The sequence below is a fragment of the Gobius niger genome, assembly GCF_951799975.1.
Source record: "Gobius niger genome assembly, chromosome: 1".
Classification (NCBI taxonomy): domain Eukaryota; kingdom Metazoa; phylum Chordata; class Actinopteri; order Gobiiformes; family Gobiidae; genus Gobius; species Gobius niger.
In genome coordinates, this window is record NC_136852.1 from 73,486,297 (window position 1) to 73,509,089 (window position 22,793).

General features: G+C 42.7%; 1 protein-coding gene across 1 annotated transcript; it reads right to left on the minus strand.

The window, feature by feature from the left end:
* Positions 1-1,563: 1,563 nt before the first annotated feature.
* mthfd2 (methylenetetrahydrofolate dehydrogenase (NADP+ dependent) 2, methenyltetrahydrofolate cyclohydrolase) lies at positions 1,564-22,558 on the minus strand. The gene is made up of 8 exons (XM_079552887.1): positions 22,426-22,558; positions 11,800-11,984; positions 11,603-11,725; positions 10,165-10,317; positions 9,934-10,041; positions 6,055-6,147; positions 5,835-5,960; positions 1,564-2,171 (listed from the first exon to the last, which is right to left on the minus strand). The coding sequence occupies exons 1-8, from the start codon at positions 22,503-22,505 to the stop codon at positions 2,023-2,025; spliced, it is 1,017 nt and encodes a 338-aa protein (XP_079409013.1). The 5' UTR covers positions 22,506-22,558; the 3' UTR covers positions 1,564-2,022.
* Between the last annotated feature and the right edge of the window lie 235 nt (positions 22,559-22,793).

Sequence of the window (22,793 nt, forward strand, 5' to 3'; positions counted from 1 at the left end):
TTGAGTTCTTTTAACATTAGACTGTAAGTGGTACCATTGTTTAAAAACATAGTATTTTGTGTTATAGTAGCAAATATATTTGGTTTCATTCAACTACAGTGAATGAGTTGAAATCTGTTAATAACTTAACCTGATATGTTCATAGAGGTCAAAACATTGTTTTCTTTTGACATTCAATTATAAGTCAAAGATGTTTTTAACTTAGCCTCGTGAGTTTAAAAAACACACACACTTGCGTTAATATGAAGAAGCAATACAGGTTTATGGTTGGCACAACAAAACATGTTGGTTTGTTAAAACTGAAACTGTTAAGTTGAAACAATTTATAGCAATGCTTTATGAACCATTTATAACTTACTGGTTTTACTTGATTGAAACAATATCGGTTCCTTCAATGAGCTCAAATCTTTATGGCAGAAAGTTAACATAGAATTTTAAGTTGAACTGCTATATTATTTATTACAGTGAGGCGAGACACTGCAGGTGAATAGGGAAAAAATGTATATTTACAGATATCAATTTGAAGCTTTTGCTGTAGATTAACTGGCATAAATGTGAGAAAAAAATACATGGCAAGTTTTCTGTAATTTTATCTTTTCATATAAGAACAAGGTGTTTTATGCCTAAAAATGCCCCAAATTTCCCATCTTTTCGGCGACGAAATCTGAATAATGGATATAGAGCTACATTCAAATTTATGGTTTCATTTTATTGATGAATGAGTTACCAAGACTTTTTCAGAGGGGATTTTGGATTTCTTGTTTAGTTTCAAAATTATCTGTTTTTTAGTGGAAACATTTGTAAAAAAAAAAAATTTCGCCTTATTTTTTGACATTCAAAACTCAATAAATGGGGCTTAAGGGATTAAATAATAAAAAATCCCTCTGAAAAAATCTTCCAAATATTGTTCAGTCCGAGGCTGTAAAATGTGAAGTCATTAGGTCCGACTGACGTGGACATAGTGTCGCCACAATGACAGAAAAATGTGTTTTGAGAAAAAGGCCCTTGAAATTGTGTTCTCCCATATAAGTCTATGGGGGAACATTGAATCAGCGCAATATTTAAACATGTTATTGTGAAGATTAGGCATATTTTCTGTTTCCGGGTGAAAGCTTGTATGTTCAGAGACCAATTAGACCCAAAACCTGAAAACTGAAAAAAATGAGTTTTGCCTGTAGTGTCTCCCCTTAAATAGGGAAAACGTGGAAGAGCTTGGTAGCTTCTATCTTGACCTGTTTTGGAGCTATAGTGGAGAGAGGGAGAGGCTAAATGCTAACGCCGTCTGCGCTGTGTTTACGTGACTGAAGGCACGGGGGAAGATCAGACAGGTCCTAAAGAACTCGTCAAAGCTCAGGTAAGAACATATCTCAGTATGTAAAAACGGTGGCCTGTTCCTTTAATGAGATGTATGTAAACGTGTAGGAAATTCTCTCTCTCATTCTTCTGGCATTTAGCAAATAGAAATACGTGTGGTCTGGTTCCCGTTGTTCATATCACCAACGTTTACCAAAGTGCTTATGATTAAAAACACAGGGACAACAGTCTGAGAAGATAATGTAATATTTATTCAAAGTCTTTACAAAGGCATTTGTGATTTCTTAAAGCTGGTATTCTATTTCACGTCTTCAGACCTGATCGTGGCAGCCCTTAGTAAATCAGGCTCAACCACCTGCATTAAAAACAAAAACAAAACAAAAAACTAAAAAAAGCGACAGGTCTGCGTCTTCTCTCTGCTCGCTTAAATACTTCCTGCAGAAATAAATAAATCTGTAAAATCCACCTGTGTCGTTCGTTCCACAGGTCCCGTCAGATGATAAATAGTAACGTTGCGTAACACTTGGAGCTGCTTCGAGTGAGTAACAGTTTCAACATGGCCGTCCTCGCGTGGCGTTCCTCCCCGGGCCGTGGGCGCAGGAGGAGCCCGTGGTGGAGTCCTCCTGCCGGGGCGAGCGGGGGGTGCGAGGAGGAGGGCGGGGCGGGGGGGTGGAATGTCATTGAGAAGGCGCGTGGCGGCGGCGGCCCTCAGGACGCGGCGGCCATGCGGAGCCTCTCGGGGAGGCACGGCAGCCTGTTCTTGGCAGCTTTGACAGTGTTGTTCATCAGCATGGCCACGGTCATGGGCCCCACCCCTCCGGGCACGGGGGTGATGAAGCCCGCCTTCTGACGCACACCTGCAAAAGTCCACAAAGCAGCGCTGTATTAGTGTCGGCCATGAGCGGGAGGTATGGCGAGAGCTAGAAACGAGTTAGGGCAGCTGCTAAAGGTTTATGCTCAACTTTAAAGAGGGGGTATTCTGCTTTTGCCAGTCCCATAGCACCAGTCTATATCACACTACAATGGTCTGTTGGTCTGTAAATGCAGTAAATTAGAATAACTGCCTTGTATAAAATGTCTCTCTCAAAATGGCTGTAGTGAATGTCTTGAAATAGGCCTCTGTCTCTTTAAGAACCTCTGAGCCTGTGTAAAAAAAGTGTAAAAAAAAATTACAAAAAATGACGAAAAGGTATAATAAAAAAAAAGAACAAAAAAGTCTCAAAAAAATGACAAAAAGTCTCAAAAAATTAACAAAAAAGTAGCAAAAAAGTGTCAAAAAATAACAAAAAGGTTTTTAAAAAAAATGACAAAAAGTGGCAAAAAAATTACGGAAAAGTGACGAAAAAGTAGCAAAAAAAGGGACATAAAAAGTGACAACAAAGTATCAAGAAAGTTTCAAAAACATGACAAAAAAGTGACTTTCTTGGTAAAATGTCTCGTAAGGGTTCGGAGCTTCAGAGCTGCTTCATGATGACAAACCTTCTGTTGGTCTGTAAATGCAGTAAATCAGAATAACTGCCTTGTATAAAATGTCTCTCTCAAAATGGCTGTAGTGAATGTCTTGAATTAGGCCTCTGTCTCTTTAAGAACCTCTGAGCCTTTAGACACGCCCCCTCCACACGCTGTCTGTGGCATCAGTGGGGAGGGGGTTCTGCTGAGGAGCAGTGGTTGGTTACTCGGCTGGTGACGAAAGCTCGGAGGCGTCTCCAGGAGGTGGGGGCGTTCCTAGGAGGACTCAGGCAAACCTATCCCTAAAATGGCCGCCATCAGAGTTTTTACAGATGACTCAAAGATACGTGAATGTGCCAAGGCAACACTTCAGGCATGTTTTTAATGAGGGAGTGATATAATAACATGATGGAAAGCTTGAAAAAGTCCATTTTGCTTTACACCCCCCCTTTAATAGTTTAATAATGAGGGGAAATGAGTTGTAGAGCATGAAGGGGATTCCTACATGCGTTTGATTTATTAAAAAAGATCATTTATCATCATTTATAGGTTTGAACCTGATTATGGAACAGTTTTGATCAACGTTAGCGCAACATTTCAACCTTTGTGACAAGATTTGTTTCTAAATATCCCGCCATCATGAGGATAGTAGTCTAAATTCTATTTGTAGGCTACAGATACAGACGGTATGTTTGGGTTTGCCCATATACGGTCATGTTTGAAGAAGTCAGATGGAAAACAACCACCATTACTTTAATAAATGCTCAATTTGAAATAGATTTTTTCTATTAAGTAAAGACACAGAGACCTGGAGAGGAGCAAAGCGGACGATGCTAACCAGAAAGCTAACTTTAGCTTCACGCTACATTGGCTAACGCTTCTAATGAACAATTTTGCTCTGAATAAACATCCACGTTAGAGGTCGACCGATACAGGTTTTTCCCAATGGCCGCCGGCTGCTCTGCTTTATGACCGCGACACTGGGGGCCGCCATTGCTGTAGTACCTCCATATTGCCACTAGGCCCCCATTGGAAAGCATTGGAGTTTAGACGCCTTAAAAACAACTTTAACGCCTGGTTCTAATTGTTTCAACACTAGACTAGGCTCGATCTTCCTCCTGAGATAACGCAGGGTTAGTCACAATTTATGAAACCAGGCTGGAGAAGAAGAATTTTTGAAATCTGGTACTTAATGAGGGTCGGACTGTTAGCATTGGAGCAGCACGAGCTACACGTCACGCAAGGGCGGAGTCTACGGTGAAGATCCCGCCCTTATGCCCTTTTTAGGAACATGCTTCGTCAGAGCTGGGGAGGAGGAGTCTGTAAATCCTCCATGACTTCCCCCTCGACCGTGGTCATTATGGTAAACGGGGAGGAGTGAGCAGGAGACGTCCATTATTTTTTACAGTCTATGGTTTTTCCCGATATGCTCGGCCGATATTTTTGACCGATATTTTTGGCAGATTTTTCCAAATGTCGAGGCATCTTCCAGAAGGGAGAGAGAAAGTCACGAGAAAGTGTCTGGCGCTTCATGGCCACAAGCCTGATAAAGATAAAGAAGGTGGGTGTGGCCATACACGGCAAACAAGTGTCTGATTGGCTGAGGCCGAACCAATCACGACCGTCACAGAGAAATGACAAGGTTACGCCATGTTGTTAGTCCAATTAACTTTAACATTAGACAAAACTAATAATGCATGAAGTCGAGGATTTTGCCTCTGTGTGAGTTTATATTCAGTTCATATTTTGTGAATTGGACACGGCTGTCGTCACGTCCTAATTGCTGATTGGTTTATTTCACTGACAATCTGTGCGTGTTAAGCCCCGCCCCTTCAAACTGCTCCAACTGCCCCATAGATACAGACGGCATCTCGTCATAGAAGGGGGCGTGGCCTCGCCAAGGGGGAAAATAGAATCTTTTGGGAAACACAATTTTTCCCTCTTTTTAGCCATTTTCTGGTGGAATATGAACTTATTTATCACATACATAAAGTCAAGTGTAAATCGGGCCCATATGGATATTGTCTCACAGCAGATTGTTTTGTAGAAGTGAAAAAACGGCAGTTGTAGCTCGCGCTAGCTAACCGTTAGCATTAGCCCGATGCTAACATGTAGCATCAGGTTAGCATTCTCTGTTTTTTATGTATTTATGGGCTGTTGAACCACTTAGCTCCTCTCCATGTCTTTGTTTCTTTCTTTAGTAGAAAACTATATTCATAATTCAGCATTTGTTAAAGTAGTTTTTGAATAATTAGAGAAAGTTTAGAAAACAGTTAAGGGGGAAACAATTTGGAGAAAAATCTAAACTTTCTCTATTTATTCAAAAACTACTTTAACAAATGCTGAATTATGAATATAGTTTCTACTAAATAAAGAAACAAAGACATGGAGAGGAGCAAAGTGGTTCAACAGCCCATAAATACATGAATAACGGAGAATGCTAACTTCATGCTACATGTTAGCATCGGGCTAATGCTAACGGTTAGCTAGCGCTTGCTTCACTTCTACTGAACAATCTGCTGTGAGAAAATATCCAAATGGGCCAGAATTACACTGGACTTTATGTATGTGATAAATAAGTTCATATTCCACCAGAAAATGGCTTAAAAGAGTGAAAAATTGTGTTTCTCTAAAGATTCTATTTTCCCCCTCGGCGAAGCCACGCCCCCTTCTATGACGAGATGCCGTCTGTATCTATGACCTGACTGACTCCCTGTGTGGAGAGGACAGGGAAGAGTACGGCAGAGCCCGGCAACAAACAACGAGAGGTTTCCACACTTTTGGTCCTGCAGATATCGTCTTTTTTCGGCGCTAGATCGGCCAACAGCCGATATTGTACAATCCCCAAATAGCGGCTGAAAAGGGTGAAAAATGGTGAATCCCGTGAGGTTTCCTTCTCCCTTGCTTAGACCACGCCCCCTTGTATGATGAGTTTCCGTCTGTATCTGTGGGAGTTTTATCTTGAATCTGAATATTCCACTTAGGCCATATTTCACTTTACCGCCTGATCTGCTGGGGCTCATTTGTTTCCACTATAAAAACCATCTCCTGTGTAAGAGACGAAGACGCACCTTCGAAGTCGACGTCCCCGACCAGCCGGCTCTTCCCGGTCACGGGGTCCTGAACCCGGTTGATGCCCACGTCGATCACGGCGGCTCCTTCTTTGATCATGTCGGCCGTGATCAGGTTGGGGATCCCTGAGTTTACACAAAAAAAAAAGAAAAACCTACAGTGAGATTCAGGGAAACCTTTGGTGAGTGTGGTCAGAACGTGGTCAGAGCGTGGCCAAACCTGCGGCGGCGATGACGATGTCGGCGATCTGAGTGTGCTGGCGGAGCTGCTCCTTCGGCGTGTAGCGGTGCGAGATGGTGACGGTGGCGTCGCCTGCAGCACAACACGAGACCGCTTTTTTTAAATTATTATTTTATAATTTTATTTTTTTCAGAATTTTTCCATACAGAAAAAACAAGAAACAAGAGGTGTACATGCAACAATTATATGACTGTGCTATTTATACATGTGATATAGAGAATCATACAAAGTCAGGTCTCCGACAAAATATGGGCGAAGTGGAGAACTTGTATCTTGCCCAGAACTTGTCCATTTGGAGTCTTTTATGAAATGTAATTCGTTCCATAACAAATATTGCATATGTAAGATTATACCAATCTTCCACGTTCGGGGATATTGAACTCAACCATCTTTTTGTAATCGATTTCCGTGCTACTAAACTCAACATACCAAACAAAAGCTGCGTCTCTTTATCTGCGTCAATAGAATATAATGAGCCAAATAGTAATTCGTCCCAGTTTAAAGTTGTTTGTAGCTTTAGCGTGATTTTCAATTCAATTTTAACAGAATTCCAAAAGTGTTGTAATAATGGGCAAGACCAAAATAGGTGGTACTGACGAGACCGTTTTTAAAGACTGTGCTGTATATTCAACAAGGCTCTGTACTTTGTAACAACAACTACACCCTAAAAGCTCCCTGAAACGTTTTCTACTAGTTCAAAATGCAGCGGCAAGATTGTTAACACGGACAAAGAGAAGAGAACACATTACACCTGTGCTAAAGTCTCTCCATTGGCTTCCTGTTGAGTTTAGAATAAAATTTAAAATCCTGCTCCTCACATTTAAATCCATAAAGGGTTTAGCTCCGCTGTCATTCCATATCAGCCAACCAGAGCTCTCCGCTCTCAAAACTCAGGGCAACTAGTGATTCCTCGAGTCTCCAAAATCCCTGTAGGAGGCAGAGTCTTTAGCCCCAAGCTCCGGTGTTATGGAATAAACTCTCAGCCCACGTTAAAGAAGCAGACACAGTCCCTACATTTAAGACTAGGCTCAAAACGTACCTCTGAGAATGAGCTTATGATCAGGTCAGTTTGGTAAAGCTCTGACCCACAGCCTGAAGTAAAGCTCTGACCCACAGCCTGAAGCAAAGCTCTGACCCACAGCCTGAAGTAAAGCTCTGACCCTCAGCCTGAAGTAAAGCTCTGACCCTCAGCCTGAAGTAAAGCTCTGACCCTCAGCCTGAAGCAAAGCTCTGACCCACAGCCTGAAGTAAAGCTCTGACCCTCAGGCTGAAGTAAAGCTCTGACCCTCAGGCTGAAGTAAAGCTCTGACCCTCAGGCTGAAGTAAAGCTCTGACCCTCAGGCTGAAGTAAAGCTCTGACCCTCAGGCTGAAGTAAAGCTCTGACCCTCAGGCTGAAGTAAAGCTCTGACCCTCAGCCTGAAGTGAAGCTCTGACCCACAGCCTGAAGTAAAGCTCTGACCCACAGCCTGAAGTAAAGCTCTGACCCACAGCCTGAAGTAAAGCTCTGACCCACAGCCTGAAGTAAAGCTCTGACCCACAGCCTGAAGTGAAGCCTCAGGAGAAACTCTGCTGTGGGAAGTACGGTCCACTGAGCGCTATCCTCTTCTTCTGACTGCAGACTTTGTCTTATCATGATACAATATTTAATTTATCTGTAGTCTGTTCATCACTATTCACATGGTGTCTCGTGTCCCCCCCCCTCGGGAGTGCCCGTCTAGATCGAACGGAGGAATCTGGGTGAACGGAGGAACCTGCATTCTGGAATCTTTGTGTAGAATTTTTTTTTTATTTTGTCACTGTTTCATTGTCACTTTTTTGTCACTTTTTTGTTGATTTTTTCCCAGTTTTTTGTTAAGTTGTTTAATTTTTGTCACTTTTTGTTTATTTTAAAAAAAAATATTTTTTGTCACCTTTTTGTTGATTTTTTTTTAAATTATTTTTGTTGAGTTTTTGTAACTTTTTTGTTGAACTTTTTTTTTTTTTTTTTTTAGTTTTTCTCACTTTTTTGTAGATTTTTTTTTTCCGTTTTTGTCACTGTTTCATTGACTTTTCTTGTCACGTTTTTGTAGAGTTTTTTTTATTTCTGTAATTTTTTTGAAGAATTTTTTTTTTTAGTTTTTGTCACTGTTTCGTTGTCACTTTTTTGTTACTTTTTTGTTGAGTTTTTCCCACTTTTTTGTTGTTTAATTTTTGTCACTTTTTGTTGATTTTTTTTTTTTTGTCACTTTTTTGTCACTTTTTTTAAGTTTGTCGTGTTTTGTTGATTTTTTTTAATGATTTTTGTTGAGTTTTTGTAACTTTTTTTTTTTTTTTAAGATTTTCTCTTTTTTGTTGAGTTTTTTTTTAAGTTTTTGTCACTGTTTCGTTGACTTTTCTTGTCACTTTTTTGTTGAGTTTTTCCCACTTTTTTGTTGAGTTGTTTAATTTTTGTCACTTTTTGTTGATTTTTAAAAATTATTTGTCACCCTGCATTCTGGAATCTGAGGACTGGACGGTCTGTGATCTTGGCCCGTCTGCTGAGGGATCCTTCGGCCCTGGGTCTCTATAGCCTGTCCGTCCATGGGAGTGGATCTCTCCTTCTGTGGTTCTCCCCAAAGTTTCTCTTTCCTCCTGCCGGGTTTTTGAGTTTTTCCTTTCCGTGCTGGAGAGTCTAAGGACGGGGGACGCCCACGCCGCTCGTCGCTACCTCCTATTGGACATTATATTTGCCTGGATTCACCTGAACTTTAAATTGTCACATTTATTGCTCTGTTTTATTGCCTTAATGTTTGGTGCAGCTGTGAGGCCACTTCTGTTGTGATATTGGGCTTTACAAAACCATTAAAACTTAAAAAACAAGGGCGGCTCTTCACAGCCGGACGGTGACTGGAGCGTTTACCCGGCGAGCGCGGTTTCAGGGGTAACTGTAGCTGAGCAGACGTGTGAGGTGAATCACTGAGCAGCGCTGGCTCATGTTTGAGGACAGTCAGACATTAATCTGGTTTCATTCTGTGCAGTGACAGGGCCTTGGCCACGTGTCCCGGGCCGAGACGGGCCGAGTGAGGGGAGGGCGGGCGGCAGGTCGCCATAGCTACGGCCAGAGCCTCCCGTCCATCTTGTTTGTGTTTGAATGCAAATACAGTACTTGGGTTTACGTAACGGCCTCCAGTATGTTTAATGTGCAAACAAGAACCTCCTGCACGGTTTTGTTCTGAACTACAGGAACGATTCTGGACAAAAGGTCAGATATAAAACCGGCTCTCACAATCATAACTTCTGTTTGTTCTTTTTAAAACTTAACAGAAAACCAAAGTGCTGCACAAAAGGTCTACAGTACAGAAAAAATATATAAAAGACAAAGATCTGATATTACACGACCAGCAGTAGAATCTGAAGTGAGGCAATCCCATTATCGAGTTCCTTTGTACAACAGCTTTTTTAATCCTCAGAGTCTTTTTGTACAGTTTAGTAAATAAAAAAATAAATAAAAAAAGATTTAGTAATATAAAAAAGGTATGCATTGAAATTTAAATTTTGGAAGAACATTAATTCTTCCCACTAGAGAAATTGGACGTTAACCCCACTTGTCCACATTCTGTTTTGTTTGTTCGTACATTGTCGAACAGCTGATCAGAAAGAGAACACTTGGAGAAAAAGGTTCTATATCCTGAATCTTTTAAACATAATAACCGGGAGGTTCTTTAGGCTTTGACACAGTGACACAGTGAAACCTGCTGCTCTGTTGTTCTGTTGTAAATCTGTCCTCTCAGAGTTCTTAATGTAACGGCCTGTGGCTCCACGGCCGAGGCGAACAACAACAGTGAAATATAACTCACAACAACATGGCCCCCCCACAGCACTGACGTGCCCCCCCTCACCTCCGGGCCTCTCGTGGGTCCCGTCTGTGTGCAGTAACATGGCGATGGGCATGCCCACGTTCTTGGAGCGGCCGGCGACCACCACGTTCTTCCCCAGTGTGGGGATCCCTGAGGACAGGAGAGACAGTCAGGGGGGGGTCTGATGAATAACACACAGGGGGGGGTTCATCCCTCACACGGGCCTCACACGGGCCTCACACGGGCCTCACACGGGCCTCACACGGGCCACACCTGTGCGTTTGATGATCTCCCACACGCCCCAGGGCGTGGCTGGCAGCATGGTGGACTGGTCCAGGCACATCCGCCCCACGTTCACCACATGGAAGCCGTCCACGTCCTTGGTCGGGGCCACGGCGTTACAGACGGTGCGCTCGTCAATGTGCTCTGCAAAGATAACAGGCTTATCTCCCTGTCCCTCAGAGGCGGCTATGAGGAGAGAACTCGAGTGTTTGTGACTCTGTGGGGTAAATACATGACAGACACTACAGTGTACGGGATATAGGTATATATATATTATATATGTGACTCCTGTGTGGTGAATACAGAGGTCACATGACAGATACACGACAGTGTGCGGGATATATGTATATATATATTCTATATATATATATATGACTCCTGTGGGGTGAATACAGAGGTCACATGACAGATACTACAGTGTACGGGATATATGTATATATATATTATATATGTGATTCTGTGTGGTAAATACAGAGGTCACATGACAGATACACCACAGTGTACGGGATATAAGTATATATGTATTATATATATGTGACTCCTGTGGGGTAAATACAGAGGTCACATGACGGATACACCACAGTGTATGTGATATAAGTATATATGTATTATGTATATGTGACTCCTGTGGGGTGAATACATGACAGATACACCACAGTGTACGTGATATAAGTATATATGTATTATATATATGTGACTCCTGTGGGGTAAATACATGACAGATACACCACAGTGTACGTGATATAAGTAGATATATATTATATCCGAGATACAAGTGGAGGTCGACTGATACGGTTCTTCTAAGGCCAATGAACATTTTTTTAACCTATTTTTCCAAATGTTTGTCTATAATCCTGTAAAAACAAACACTCGGCCGCTCCAGCAGTTTTACTTTATTATTTTAGGCGATTCGATCGTAGTTTCAGTCCCAGCCTTGTTTAGCTGCTGTTAGCATTAGCGTACAGTTGCTAGCCACAGCATTGGGCACGGCTAAAGTACGATTGCAGAGCAGAAAACTTTTACAATTTTCCATGTTCTGTCCTTCAAAATGACGAGCAGTTTGTCCATATCCATAGTGAAACTTGTATTTCACCTCTTAACCTCCGCCTTTTCTCCAGCTCGGCTTGACCCAAATCTGAACGTTTCTTGACTGGAGCTCACAGCCTATAGGCCAGTGTAACGCAGAGTTTTTTGTCGTGTTTTGGTTGTTTTTTCTGTTGCTTTTTTAACAGCTTTAATAGCGTTTTCATCCTCATTTTTTAAAGAAGCCGAGTAAAGCCAAACTGGAGGAAATGTGCTGGGCTCAGGCGAGGGTTAAGAGGTCTCGGACTCGTATCATAACTCTCTGTACCTTTATATATGTATATATCGGCACTATATCGGCCGATAATATCGTCCCGATCGCCCTCAGACATGGTCACGCGTGTACCTGGCAGGGGCAGCTGCACCAACAGTCCGTCCACGCGGTGGTCTGTGTTGAGTTTGTCGATGAGGTCCAGCAGCTCCTCCTCGCTGATGGACGAGTGCTTCAGGATGGTCTCACTGGAGATTCCTGAGCAGATCACACTGGCGTTAGTAACTCCACCCCCCCACACTCGTCACGGAGCACCTCGGAGCCGCCCTCACCGACGTCGTTGGCCGCGCGGGTCTTGTTGAGGACGTAGGAGTGACTGGCCGGGTTGTCTCCCACCAGCACCACGCTGAGGTGAGGTCTTCTGTTCCCCGCCAGCACCCACTTCTCCACATCCACCCGCGCCTCCTCCCGGATCTGCCGCGCCAGCTTCCTCCCCGAGATCACCACGGCCTCCGCCCTGCGGCACAAGGGGAGGAGTTATACACACGGACAGGCTCTCAAATACTACATGGACACAAGGGGAGGAGTTATACACACGGACAGGCTCTCAAATACTACATGGACACAAGGGGAGGAGTTATACGGACAGGCTCTCAAGTACTACATGGGCACAAGGGGCGGAGTTATACACACGGACAGGCTCTCAAATACTACATGGACACAAGGGGAGGAGTTATACACACGGACAGGCTCTCAAATACTACATGGACACAAGGGGAGGAGTTATACGGACAGGCTCTCAAGTACTACATGGGCACAAGGGGCGGAGTTATACACACGGACTGGCTCTCAAGTACTGCATGGACACCAGGGGAGGAGTTATACACACGGACAGGCTCTCAAATACTACATGGGCACCGTTAAAGGATACTTGGTTTCCGATAACGATACCTAAACAATACTTTTTCTGACACCTAAGCTAAAATATTTGTAAGTTGGAAACATAAAACAGATGACAAATGTATTCCTTTTCCTCCCATTTCATTTCTTTTACATTTGTATCATTTATTTGAGGTGAAACAATCAAGAAACGTCCGTTAAAAAGCGGGCTGGATGCAAGTTCGCCATTTTATCCTCACTACTGCCACCTCAGGTCATACGTGTAACTGCAGCTTCTATATTAAAGGGATATTTCAGGATTTTTGTCATAGGGCCACATTTCCTAGTCATCCAGAGTGTTGCTGATTTCGTAGCGCTAGGCTAATGCAAGGCTAGTGCATGTCTATGGTATCAGCTAGCCTGCATTAAAAACAGCCTGACCCGCTCCACAGAACACCTGAGGCAAATCACTTATAACACCAGACTAACCATAGAAATGTCCATAGAATCATTTAAAATAACTTATATTTGAGCAGCATCAGCTTCGTGGTTGTATAAGCTACGCGGCGGCGGAGTGATCTGCTAGAAAATAGTCCCTCAAAATGCGATCGTTCATGTGATGCAGGTCAGTTATATTCCAAACATGATTCTATGGACACAGACATTTCTATGGTTAGTCTGGTGTTATAAGTGATTTGCCTCAGGTGCTCTGTGGAGCGGGTCAGGCTGTTTTTAATGCAGGCTAGCTGATACCATAGACATGCACTAGCCTTGCACTAGCCTAGCGCCACGAAGCTCTTCAAACATAAGAACTGCATGAATTACAAAAAAATATCTTCAGAAATCAGCAACACTCTGGATAACGAGGAAATGAGGCCCTATGTCAAAAACCCTGAAACATCCCTTTAAGCTTGTGCACTCAACTTTCGGAGTGACAGTGCAGGATTTTAGAGGCAGTTGTGGTGAACAGGTCTTTACATTTTTAAACTCTGTATAGTATTAGTCATGTTTTAACCAAAACCAAAATTTCCCCCAATTTTTCCACTTTTTCTCAAAGTTATTTAACTTTTTTTTCAAACTTGTGTCTCTTTTTCTTTTTTTACATTTTCATGACCAACAGCGTCAAAACTTAAAAATAAACATTTAATATTTCTTTCGATACTTTTTTTTTTTTTCATACCAGTAGAACTGAAACCTTTTTTTCCTCCCGATACCAGACTGGTTTGGTTTAACCTCTTAACTCCCGCCTGAACCGAGAGGATCTTTTTCCTCACGTTATCAGATTTTTTTTCCATCATTTTTTTGTTGGGTATTCAACTCATTTTTGTAACTTTTTTGTCATTTTTTTTTGTCTTTTTTTTGTTTTGTTTTTTATTTAAATTTGTCATTTTTTTGGTCAAATTTTGTCACATTTTTGTCATTTTTTCTTAAATTTTTTAATCAAATTTTTGTCATTTTTTGTCACATTTTTGTAATTTTTTAGTAATTTTTTTGTCTTTTTTTTTAATTTTGTAATTTTTTGGTAAAATTTTTATCATATTTTTGTATTTTTTTTGTCACATTTTTGTCATTTTTTCTTAAGAATTTGATTTAAAAAAAAGTGTCATTTTTTGTCATATTTTGTCACATTTATGTCATTTTTTGTCACTTTTTTGTAATTTCTTTGTAATTTCTTTGTAATTTTTGTCTTTTTTTTTTCTTTCGAATTTTGTCTTTTTTTGGTAAAATTTTTATCAAATTTTTGTATTTTTTTTGCAACATTTTGTCAAATTTTTGTAATTTTTTCTTAATTTTTTTAAATCAAATTTTTGTCATTTTTTGTCACATTTTTGACATTTTTTTGGTCATTTTTTTGTCAATTTCTTGTGACATTTTTGCCACTTTTTCATCAATTTTTCATCACTTTTCTGTCAATGTTTCTCACTTTTTGGTCACATTTCCATCATTGTTTTCGTCTCAGTTTTGTCGCTATTTTCACACCTTTTTTTCCCAGAAGCTTTTGAACTGGGGTAAAGCCAAACTGGGGAAAACGTGCTCAGTTCAGGTGGGAGTTCAGGGGTTAAACAGTGCACAGCCCTAATAATGAGCACAGTCCTGTATATAATGAATCTTCACACAGAGGGAACACAGGGAGGTTACACTTATGTAATCTCTAGCTTTGCATTTAAACCCCATACGAGCCCCCCCCACCCCGCACATGCCCGGAGGTCGGGGAGGCTGTGGGGCTAAATGTCAAGAATCTACTGTACAGCCCCGCAGCCTGTAATCCACCTGCCCCATGGAACCGTGGAGCGCTCTAAACTTAGCCCGAGTGCATTTCCAGCTGACACTAGACCCTCGTCGGCCGGCGAGGAGCTCCACTCGAGGTCAGGGGGGGTGACGGAGCCGGTATTAAAGCCCCCGTGGCTGATGAGTATTTGTAAATGCACTTTAACCCACATACAACCTTCCCATTTGTATTCCAGAGTCGGCGCAGAGTTACCGACTCCGAGAGCTTTCGGCGGTTCTTTCTTCATGTGTAAATGAGGATGCTTGACCTTACGTAACGGCGGCCAAGGCACGGGCAGCGGAGGGAGGGCGGGCCGGTGATGTAACAGCCCCCCTTTTGTCGCTAATTGACCCACAAGTGCAGCGGTGTGAAAACGGGGTGAGGGCAGACGGTCACCCGAATACACCAAAACGGAAAAATATGTGGATTTCACGGAGTTTCTGAGCAGAGCCGTGGGAAGATGTTTTAGTTCGGGGGCGCTGAGGGACAAAATGTACCCCCAAAATACTTTTTCTGTGCATGAATCCTTTTTATTAACCTCTTAACTCCCGCCTGAACCGAGAGCATTTTCTCCAGTTCAGCTTTACCCAAATCCTGTAGGCCAGTGTAACGCCTCATTTGAAAGACCTACAAAACTAAATTGATCTTTTTCCTCACAGATTTTTTTTCATCACTTTTTTTGTTGGGCAGTCGTCTCATTTTTGTCAAATTTTCAGGACTTTTTTGTCACTTTTTCGGCAAATTATTCGCATTTTTTTGTCAAATTCTCATCACTTTTTTATCATTTTTTTCTCAATTTTTCGTCCATTTTTTGTCAAATTTTTGTCACTTTTTCGTCCATTTTTTCTCAATTTTTCTCACTTTTGACAATTTTTTGTCAATTTTTGTCATTTTGACCATTTTTTGTCACTTTTTCGTCCATTTTTTCTAAATTTTTCGTCAAATTTGTCTCACTTTTTTCTTAATTTTTTGTCAATTTTTTCTAAATTTTTAGTCACTTTTTCGTCAATGTTTTGTCACTTTTTTCACATTTCCATCCTTGTTTTCGTCTCAGTTTTGTCGCTATTTTCACACCTTTTCTCCAGAAGCTTTTGGACTGGGGGTAAAGCTGGAGAAAATGTGCTCGGTTCAGGTGGGAGTTAAGGGGTTGATATTGCCTGCACTTCAGCTGCGGCGCCCTCAGCACCCTGGGTTCCCACGGCCTTGTTTCTGAGCCACTTCGGAAACCGGGGATTGGTCGACCGCAACCGCAAACATCTCGATCTTTTGTTTGATGGCTAATGCTAACAGCTAACTGAAAAAAATGAAATGAACAAGCTACGGAATTCTGAAAAAGTTTCCGTGAGTAGTCGACTTGCAAGCTGGATTTCTCGCCATGTATTTCTATGATGTCGAGGGTTACGGCGTCACGTTACGTTATTCACACGAGGTCGGTTCATCAACCACAACGTAGCCTGAAGAAATGTTTATGGGTAAAACTCTTAGCCTGGCATCCAGACTAATCTCCGATGTTTATTAATTAATAAACAGGAGACTAGTCTGGTGACCCTGTCGTAGAAAAGCTACTGCTTGAGGCGGGACTAATGTGGGACGACCGAAGCGCAGCAGCCAATGAGAACATGGCAGATGTGACGACAGAAACAGCGACAAGAAAGTTGTATCATTCGGACATTAACGATGGCGCTCCTGCCACACGGAGTTCAGGAAATGACTTCTGTCGTTTATGTCAGAAAAACTTAAGAATACAAGCAAACCAGAGCATTACGTGCACTACAAAAAGTAAATATCAAGCATTGGGTTAAATGACTTGAATTGAGGAAATGCATCCTGTTTTTGTCGGTTTTCACTCATTTAGACACTTTTCCTGATCGGACCGAGTTTACTTTGCTTGTTTGAGGACATTTCAGACCAGTTCTAGGGTAAATCTGGCTTGAAATAAGAAAGTAAAATTGCCAATGAGATTGCCATTGCCATTTCAATCCAAAAAGAAGACGACATGTTGAAGAAAAGGCAAAGGTACTAAAGGCTGTGACATCATTCACTTCCTGACTATAGAAACTCCGTATCCCAAGAGCCATTGCGACATCGCGCCCGCTGGTCAAGGCAACCAGGTTTTCGGCAAACACGGCCAGTTTCTTTTACTTTGCAGACAAAAGTTCTATATTATTTCTCTATTAAACAATCTGAATCCTGCTAATGGGAATAAAAATGATGGTGGTTTGTTTAATCGGATCGTTGGGAACATTTTGTTGACGTTTTTCTTACTCTCAGTGTTAGACATGGATAAAACGTCCACTATCTGCCTGCATTATGGTTTTACTACATTGTTTATAATATGTCGTCTACATTACAATAAATAAACACGTGTGGGAACATGAAGCTCCACCAATCAAAAGCCTCGTAGTAGAACATGGGACTCCCGGACGAAGGCTCGCAGTTAAACTAGATGGATCTCAGACGTGCTTTTTTCACCTGCGTCTGACTTTATAAGACTTTATTCCAAATCAATACGGTCTCAAAGTAAGGGGGGGTTTTACTTCCGGACCGGAGAGGAGGCGGGACTGTGGAGAGGAGGCGGGACTGTGGAGAGGAGGCGGGACTGTGGAGCTCTATGGTTTCTTCACATTGTCGTGAGAAAAGTGAGCTGGAAAGTTACCGTCACGCCCGGTCACGACCCTGTCAACACAACGGCTCTTACTGAGTCACGAGTGTTGAAACCAGTTCTTCCTCCAACACAGTCAGAACGTTTTGAAATGTTGGCATGAGTCAAAGGTGAGTTATTCTACGGATGAACTCATACCTTTCCTGGGAAAAGGCGAATACTTTGACTTCCTGATTTGGCAAAGTCGATCAAACCAGCGTTCCCAGCGTGAGATCACTTTTATTTACTTCCTTTGCTGGAGGTGGAGGTTCACGTTACAGTTCCTTGGCAGAACCTTTTGGGAGCACCAGTCTGAGATCCAGGCCAGTAAACACAACCCAATCCCAGCACCACATGGCTCCACCGTGGACCGAACCTCACCGCAGGAGGTCGGGCCTTCAGCCACACAGAAGAAGACACCGCCAGGCTCATGATGGAATCAGCTTATGTTCAGGTCGGGTAAAGCTCTACCTCAGCCGAAAGCAAAGCTGCCTTAAGAGGAAACTGCACACGAGGTCTTCTACGATACAACAGTTACTTTATCTGGATCTGTTCATCACTGTTCAGCTCCCGGAGAAAATGAATGTCTCGAATTTCAGTTTGAGCTGTAAAAAGTCACAAACGTTTCCTCCTCAGATCAGAAGAAACAAATACTCAAGGATTGATTCTGTTATAGTGAGATGGAAGAGTGAGTTTATAATGGGAGTCAATGGGGCAGAAAATACCACGAACGTAACATGAAAACTCAACTTTCACAATCAAAGTTACTACTGGTCTTGGACAAACCCAAAAGGTGTTTAAAAACGAAATCCAAACTCACTTTTTATATGGAGAATGAGCCGTTTTGTGTGCTATTTTTGTGTAGTTTTGGAAGTGGATTAACCCCTGAACTCCCGCCTGAACCGAGCACATTTTCTCCAGTTTGGCTTTACCCCAGTCCAAAAGCTTCTGGAAAAAAGGTGTGAAAATGGCGACAAAACTGAGACGAAAACAATGATGGAAATGTGACAAAAAAGTGAGAAAACATTGACAAAAAAAGTGATGAAAAATTGATGAAAAAGTGGCAAAAATGTCACAAAAATGTCACAAGAAATTGACGAAAAAATTACAAAAATGTGATTAAAAAAATGACAGAAATGTGACAAAAAAATTACAAAAATGTGACAAAAAAATGACAGAAATGTGACAAAAAAGTGATAAAAAATGACAGAAATGTGACAAAAAAGTGATAAAAAAAATGACAGAAATGTGACAAAAAAATGACAGAAATGTGACAAAAAAGTGATAAAAAAATGACAGAAATGTGACAAAAAAGTGATAAAAAAATGACAGAAATGTGACAAAAAAGTGATAAAAAAATGACAGAAATGTGACCAAAAAATTACTAAAATGTGACAAAAAAGTGATGAAAATTTATGACAAAGTGGCAATAATGTCACAAAAATGTCACAAGAAATTGACAAAAAAATGACAAAAATGTGATTAAAAAAATGGATGAAAAAATGACAAAAATGTGACAAAAAATGACAATAAAGTAAAAAAAAAAAAATGGAGTTGAACACCCAACAAAAAAATGATGGAAAAAAAATCTGATGACTTGAGGAAAAAGATCCTCTCGGTTCAGGCGGGAGTTAAGAGGTTAAAAACTAAATCCAAACTCACTTTTTATATGGAGAATGAGCCGTTTTGTGCTATTTTTGTGTTCATTTTTTATATTGGCCATGAAATATTTAAATGTTTTGATATTTTTTCAAACTTCAGTAGTTGTGGAAGTGGATTAACATAATTATGTGAAAAAGGTTTGACAAAATGTTCATCTACAATATTTTTACAGAGGTAAAAGAGGCACAAAAGCCACAGCATAGAATTATTACTGTTATCATTTTGTTTGATTTGATTGCATCTACTCTGCTGTTTTCTGTTCTATTTTCCTTGGACATTTTGAGGACCCCCATGAAAACGAGATGATTCATCTCTTGGGGCTGATCCTCTAATAAAATGTTCACAAATAAATAAATAAATAAATAAAAAAGATAAGTGCATGTACAGGCTGCACCAGTGACCAATATAAAATGTTCAAATTAGATTTTGAAAATGGTCAAAATGGGAACCTTCGGGACCATGAGCGGGACATTAGTCCAATAAAACCATTTGAGTCACACCGTTCACTGCACGTTTCCAATCAATGTCGGCACGAGATGCAGAAGTTAGTGTGTCTGAGGAGAGAGAAGTGAGGAGAGAGGACTGAAGGACTGAAGGACTGAGGAGAGAGGACTGAGGGACTGAGGGTCTGAGGAGAGAGGACTGAAGGACTGAAGGATTGAGTGACTGAAGGACTGAAGGACTGAGGGACTGAGGGACTGAAGGACTGAAGGACTGAGGGACTGAGGGACTGAGGACTGAAGGCTGAGGGCTGAGGGCTGAGGGCTGAGGGCTGAGGGCTGAGGGCTGAGGACTGAGGACTGAGGACTGAAGGGACTGAGGGACTGAGGAGAGAGGACTGAAGGACTGAAGGACTGAGGGACTGAGGGACTGAGGACTGAGGAGAGAGGACTGAGGAGAGAGGACTGAAGGACTGAAGGACTGAAGGACTGAGGGACTGTAGGACTGTAGGACTGTAGGACTGTAGGACTGGGGACTGAAGGACTGAAGGACTGAAGGACTGAAGGACTGAAGGACTGAGGGACTGAAGGACTGAAGGACTGAAGGACTGTAGGACTGAGGGACGAGGACTGAGGGACTGAAGGACTGAAGGACTGTAGGACTGTAGGACTGGGGACTGAGGGACTGAGGGACTGAGGGACTGAGGGGCTGAGGGGCTGAGGGGCTGAGGGGCTGAGGGGCTGAAGGACAGAAGGACTGTAGGACTGTAGGACTGTAGGACTGTAGGACTGAGGACTGAAGAACTGGGGACTGAGGACAGAAGGACTGTAGGACTGTAGGACTGTGGGACTGTGGGACTGTGGGACTGTGGGACTGTGGGACTGTGGGACTGTGGGACTGTGGGACTGTGGGACTGTGGGACTGTGGGACTGTGGGACTGTGGGACTGTGGGACTGAGGGACTGTGGGACTGTGGGACTGTGGGACTGTGGGACTGTGGGACTGTGGGACTGTGGGACTGTGGGACTGTGGGACTGAGGGACTGAGGGACTGAGGGACTGAGGGACTGAAGGACTGAAGGACTGAAGGACTGAAGGACTGTAGGACTGTAGGACTGTAGGGACTGAGGGACTGAGGGACTGAGGGACTGAGGGACTGAGGGACTGAGGGACTGAGGGACTGAAGGACTGAAGGACTGAAGGACTGAAGGACTGAGGGACTGAGGGACTGAAGGACTGAAGGACCGAGGACTGAAGGAGCGAGGGGGCGAGTGCTAGAGCGAGTGCTGGAGCGGCAGAAACCGGAGCCCTGCAGCGAGTCCCGACCGGGGGGGACATTATAAACCTGTCCAAAGTGAAGTGCAGGGTGGGGTTCGAGCCGGGAGCCAAGAGGAATGTACTCGAGAGTATGCAAATAGTTTTTGTCGCGTGGCCATGAGGGGAAGGGGCGGGGCCGCAACATTTCGGAAGAAAATAAGCAACAGGTTGTGCAGCGTTCCAGCCCACAGTGTGATTATCGAGCCTCCGGGGTATCTGCACTGTAACGCTGCTCATTTGTTTGGCGCAGCTGGTCCAAAAAAATCCGGTAATGTTGCTTTACAGTTTCTACAAATACAGTAAACCGAATAAAACGGCAACAATCGGCTTATGTTTGGTGCCAGTTTTTCTAAAGAATATCTGAAAAACAACTAACAATGTGAATGGTCGCCGCATTCTCTCCACTTTGTCATTACCCGAAAATCAAAGTGTCAAAATAGCAACAAAAAACATTTATTTATTTTTTATTTGTGAACATTTCATGAGAGGATCAGCCCCAAGAGATGAATCATGTCGTTTTCATGGGGGTCCTCAAAATGTCCAAGAAAAATAGAACAGAAAACAGCAGAGTAGATGCAATCAAATCAAACAAAATGATAACAGCAATAATAATAAAGTAAAAACTAAATAATAATAATAAACAAAACCTTAACACACACACACACACACACACACACACACACTAGCTCTCATATTTCACCTCCCCACCTATTATCGAAGGAGAACATCAAGAGAGGAGACGGAAAAAGTGGCAAAAATGCAATGAAGAAAAAAAAAAAGCGACAACACAAGGAAAAGGTTTAGGTTTGTTTAGAAACGTTTAGATTCGGGTAAGGCCGGACTGGAGAAAATGCGCTCGGTGAAGAGGTTTGAAATCGCTGCGGTTATTTCCCCCTGTACTTCCCTGTACTCTTCTCTCACATACCAGGTGTTCCAGGATGTGTCTGTGCAGCCAGTGTTCATTTCACCGACTAAAATATTTAGTGCTAATTTTAGTCAAAGTGTTATTTTTGACGACTAAAATTGGACTAAAACTAAATTAAAAGTTTTTCATGAGTCTAAAACTGTGACTAAAATGTCCAGATGTTTTAGTCGACTAAAATCGACTAAATAAAAATGAAAGGGAGAGACTAAAATCATCCAAACTTGTATTGACCGTCTGAAAGAGCCTCAGATCATGTAAATTCTCTGCCAAAGGATCAGCTCTGAGCTTTGTTCATGTGGAGCAGCTCCATGAAGCAGAGGAACAACATTAAATATGATTATAATGAATATTATCAATGCAAAGTCGACTAAATTCGTCTTAAATTTAGCCGACTAAATTGACATGCAATTTTAGTCGACTAAAACTAGACTAAAATTGAAAAGTTTTTTTTGACTAAATCTTGACTAAAATTAAATTACATTTAAGTCAAAAGACTAAAACTAAAATAAAATATGTTGTCAAAATTAACACTGCCCGCTGCAGCCCTGACTGCAAAAACCCTCCGCGATTTCATCAGCCATCCAAGCTGCTGCGCTACCGGCAAACCGCTAGGGGCGCGCACCGACCAGGCCGTACGCGCGCGGACATTCGGTACACGGCCACAAATCCGCCGTGAAACCCACGATTTCACCCGACACGCAACGGAGAGAGCGGCCGAATCCCGCCGGGGAAACGCGCGTGACTCGGGAGTTCCGCGGCGGGTTTCCCCCATTGAGGGCACGGTGCCGCAGTCGGTGGGCGCGCGCGCACGGACGGACTCACTCACCTCGCCGCGGTGCTGTGGAGTTGGCAGGTCTGGAGCTGCGCGCGCTGGCACAGTTTCCGCAGGGTCCTGACCGCGGCCATGGTGCGTCTGTGCGCGTGGTGAGGAGGAGGAGGATGAGGCTGAAGAGGAGCGAGGGGAGACCGCGGAGGAGCACCGTGCAGGGCCGGGGATGCCGAGGCAGCAGGAGGAGCGAGGCTCAGAGGGGCGCTTTAACGGGGACGACCCACGTTACGCACGGCCCTACGTCACGCTCACATCCTGTCACGCCCCCTCAGAAAGAGACAGCCCCGCGTGGATCTGTGGGCCCAGCAGGAGCAGGATGGGGCTTCAGGAGAGGAGCTTCAGGCAGTGTTCGGTTCTCACAGATG

Bases quoted from the DNA above. Each gene is read 5' to 3' on its own strand.
- mthfd2 (XM_079552887.1), bottom strand. From the start codon at position 22,505: ATGGCCGCGGTCAGGACCCTGCGGAAACTGTGCCAGCGCGCGCAGCTC. The intron at 10,318-11,602 runs GTACACGCGTGA...TTATCTTTGCAG, and splicing joins GGTGCAGCTGCCCCTGCCAG to AGCACATTGACGAGCGCACC. The intron at 10,042-10,164 runs GTGTGGCCCGTG...TCCTGTCCTCAG, and splicing joins GGAGATCATCAAACGCACAG to GGATCCCCACACTGGGGAAG.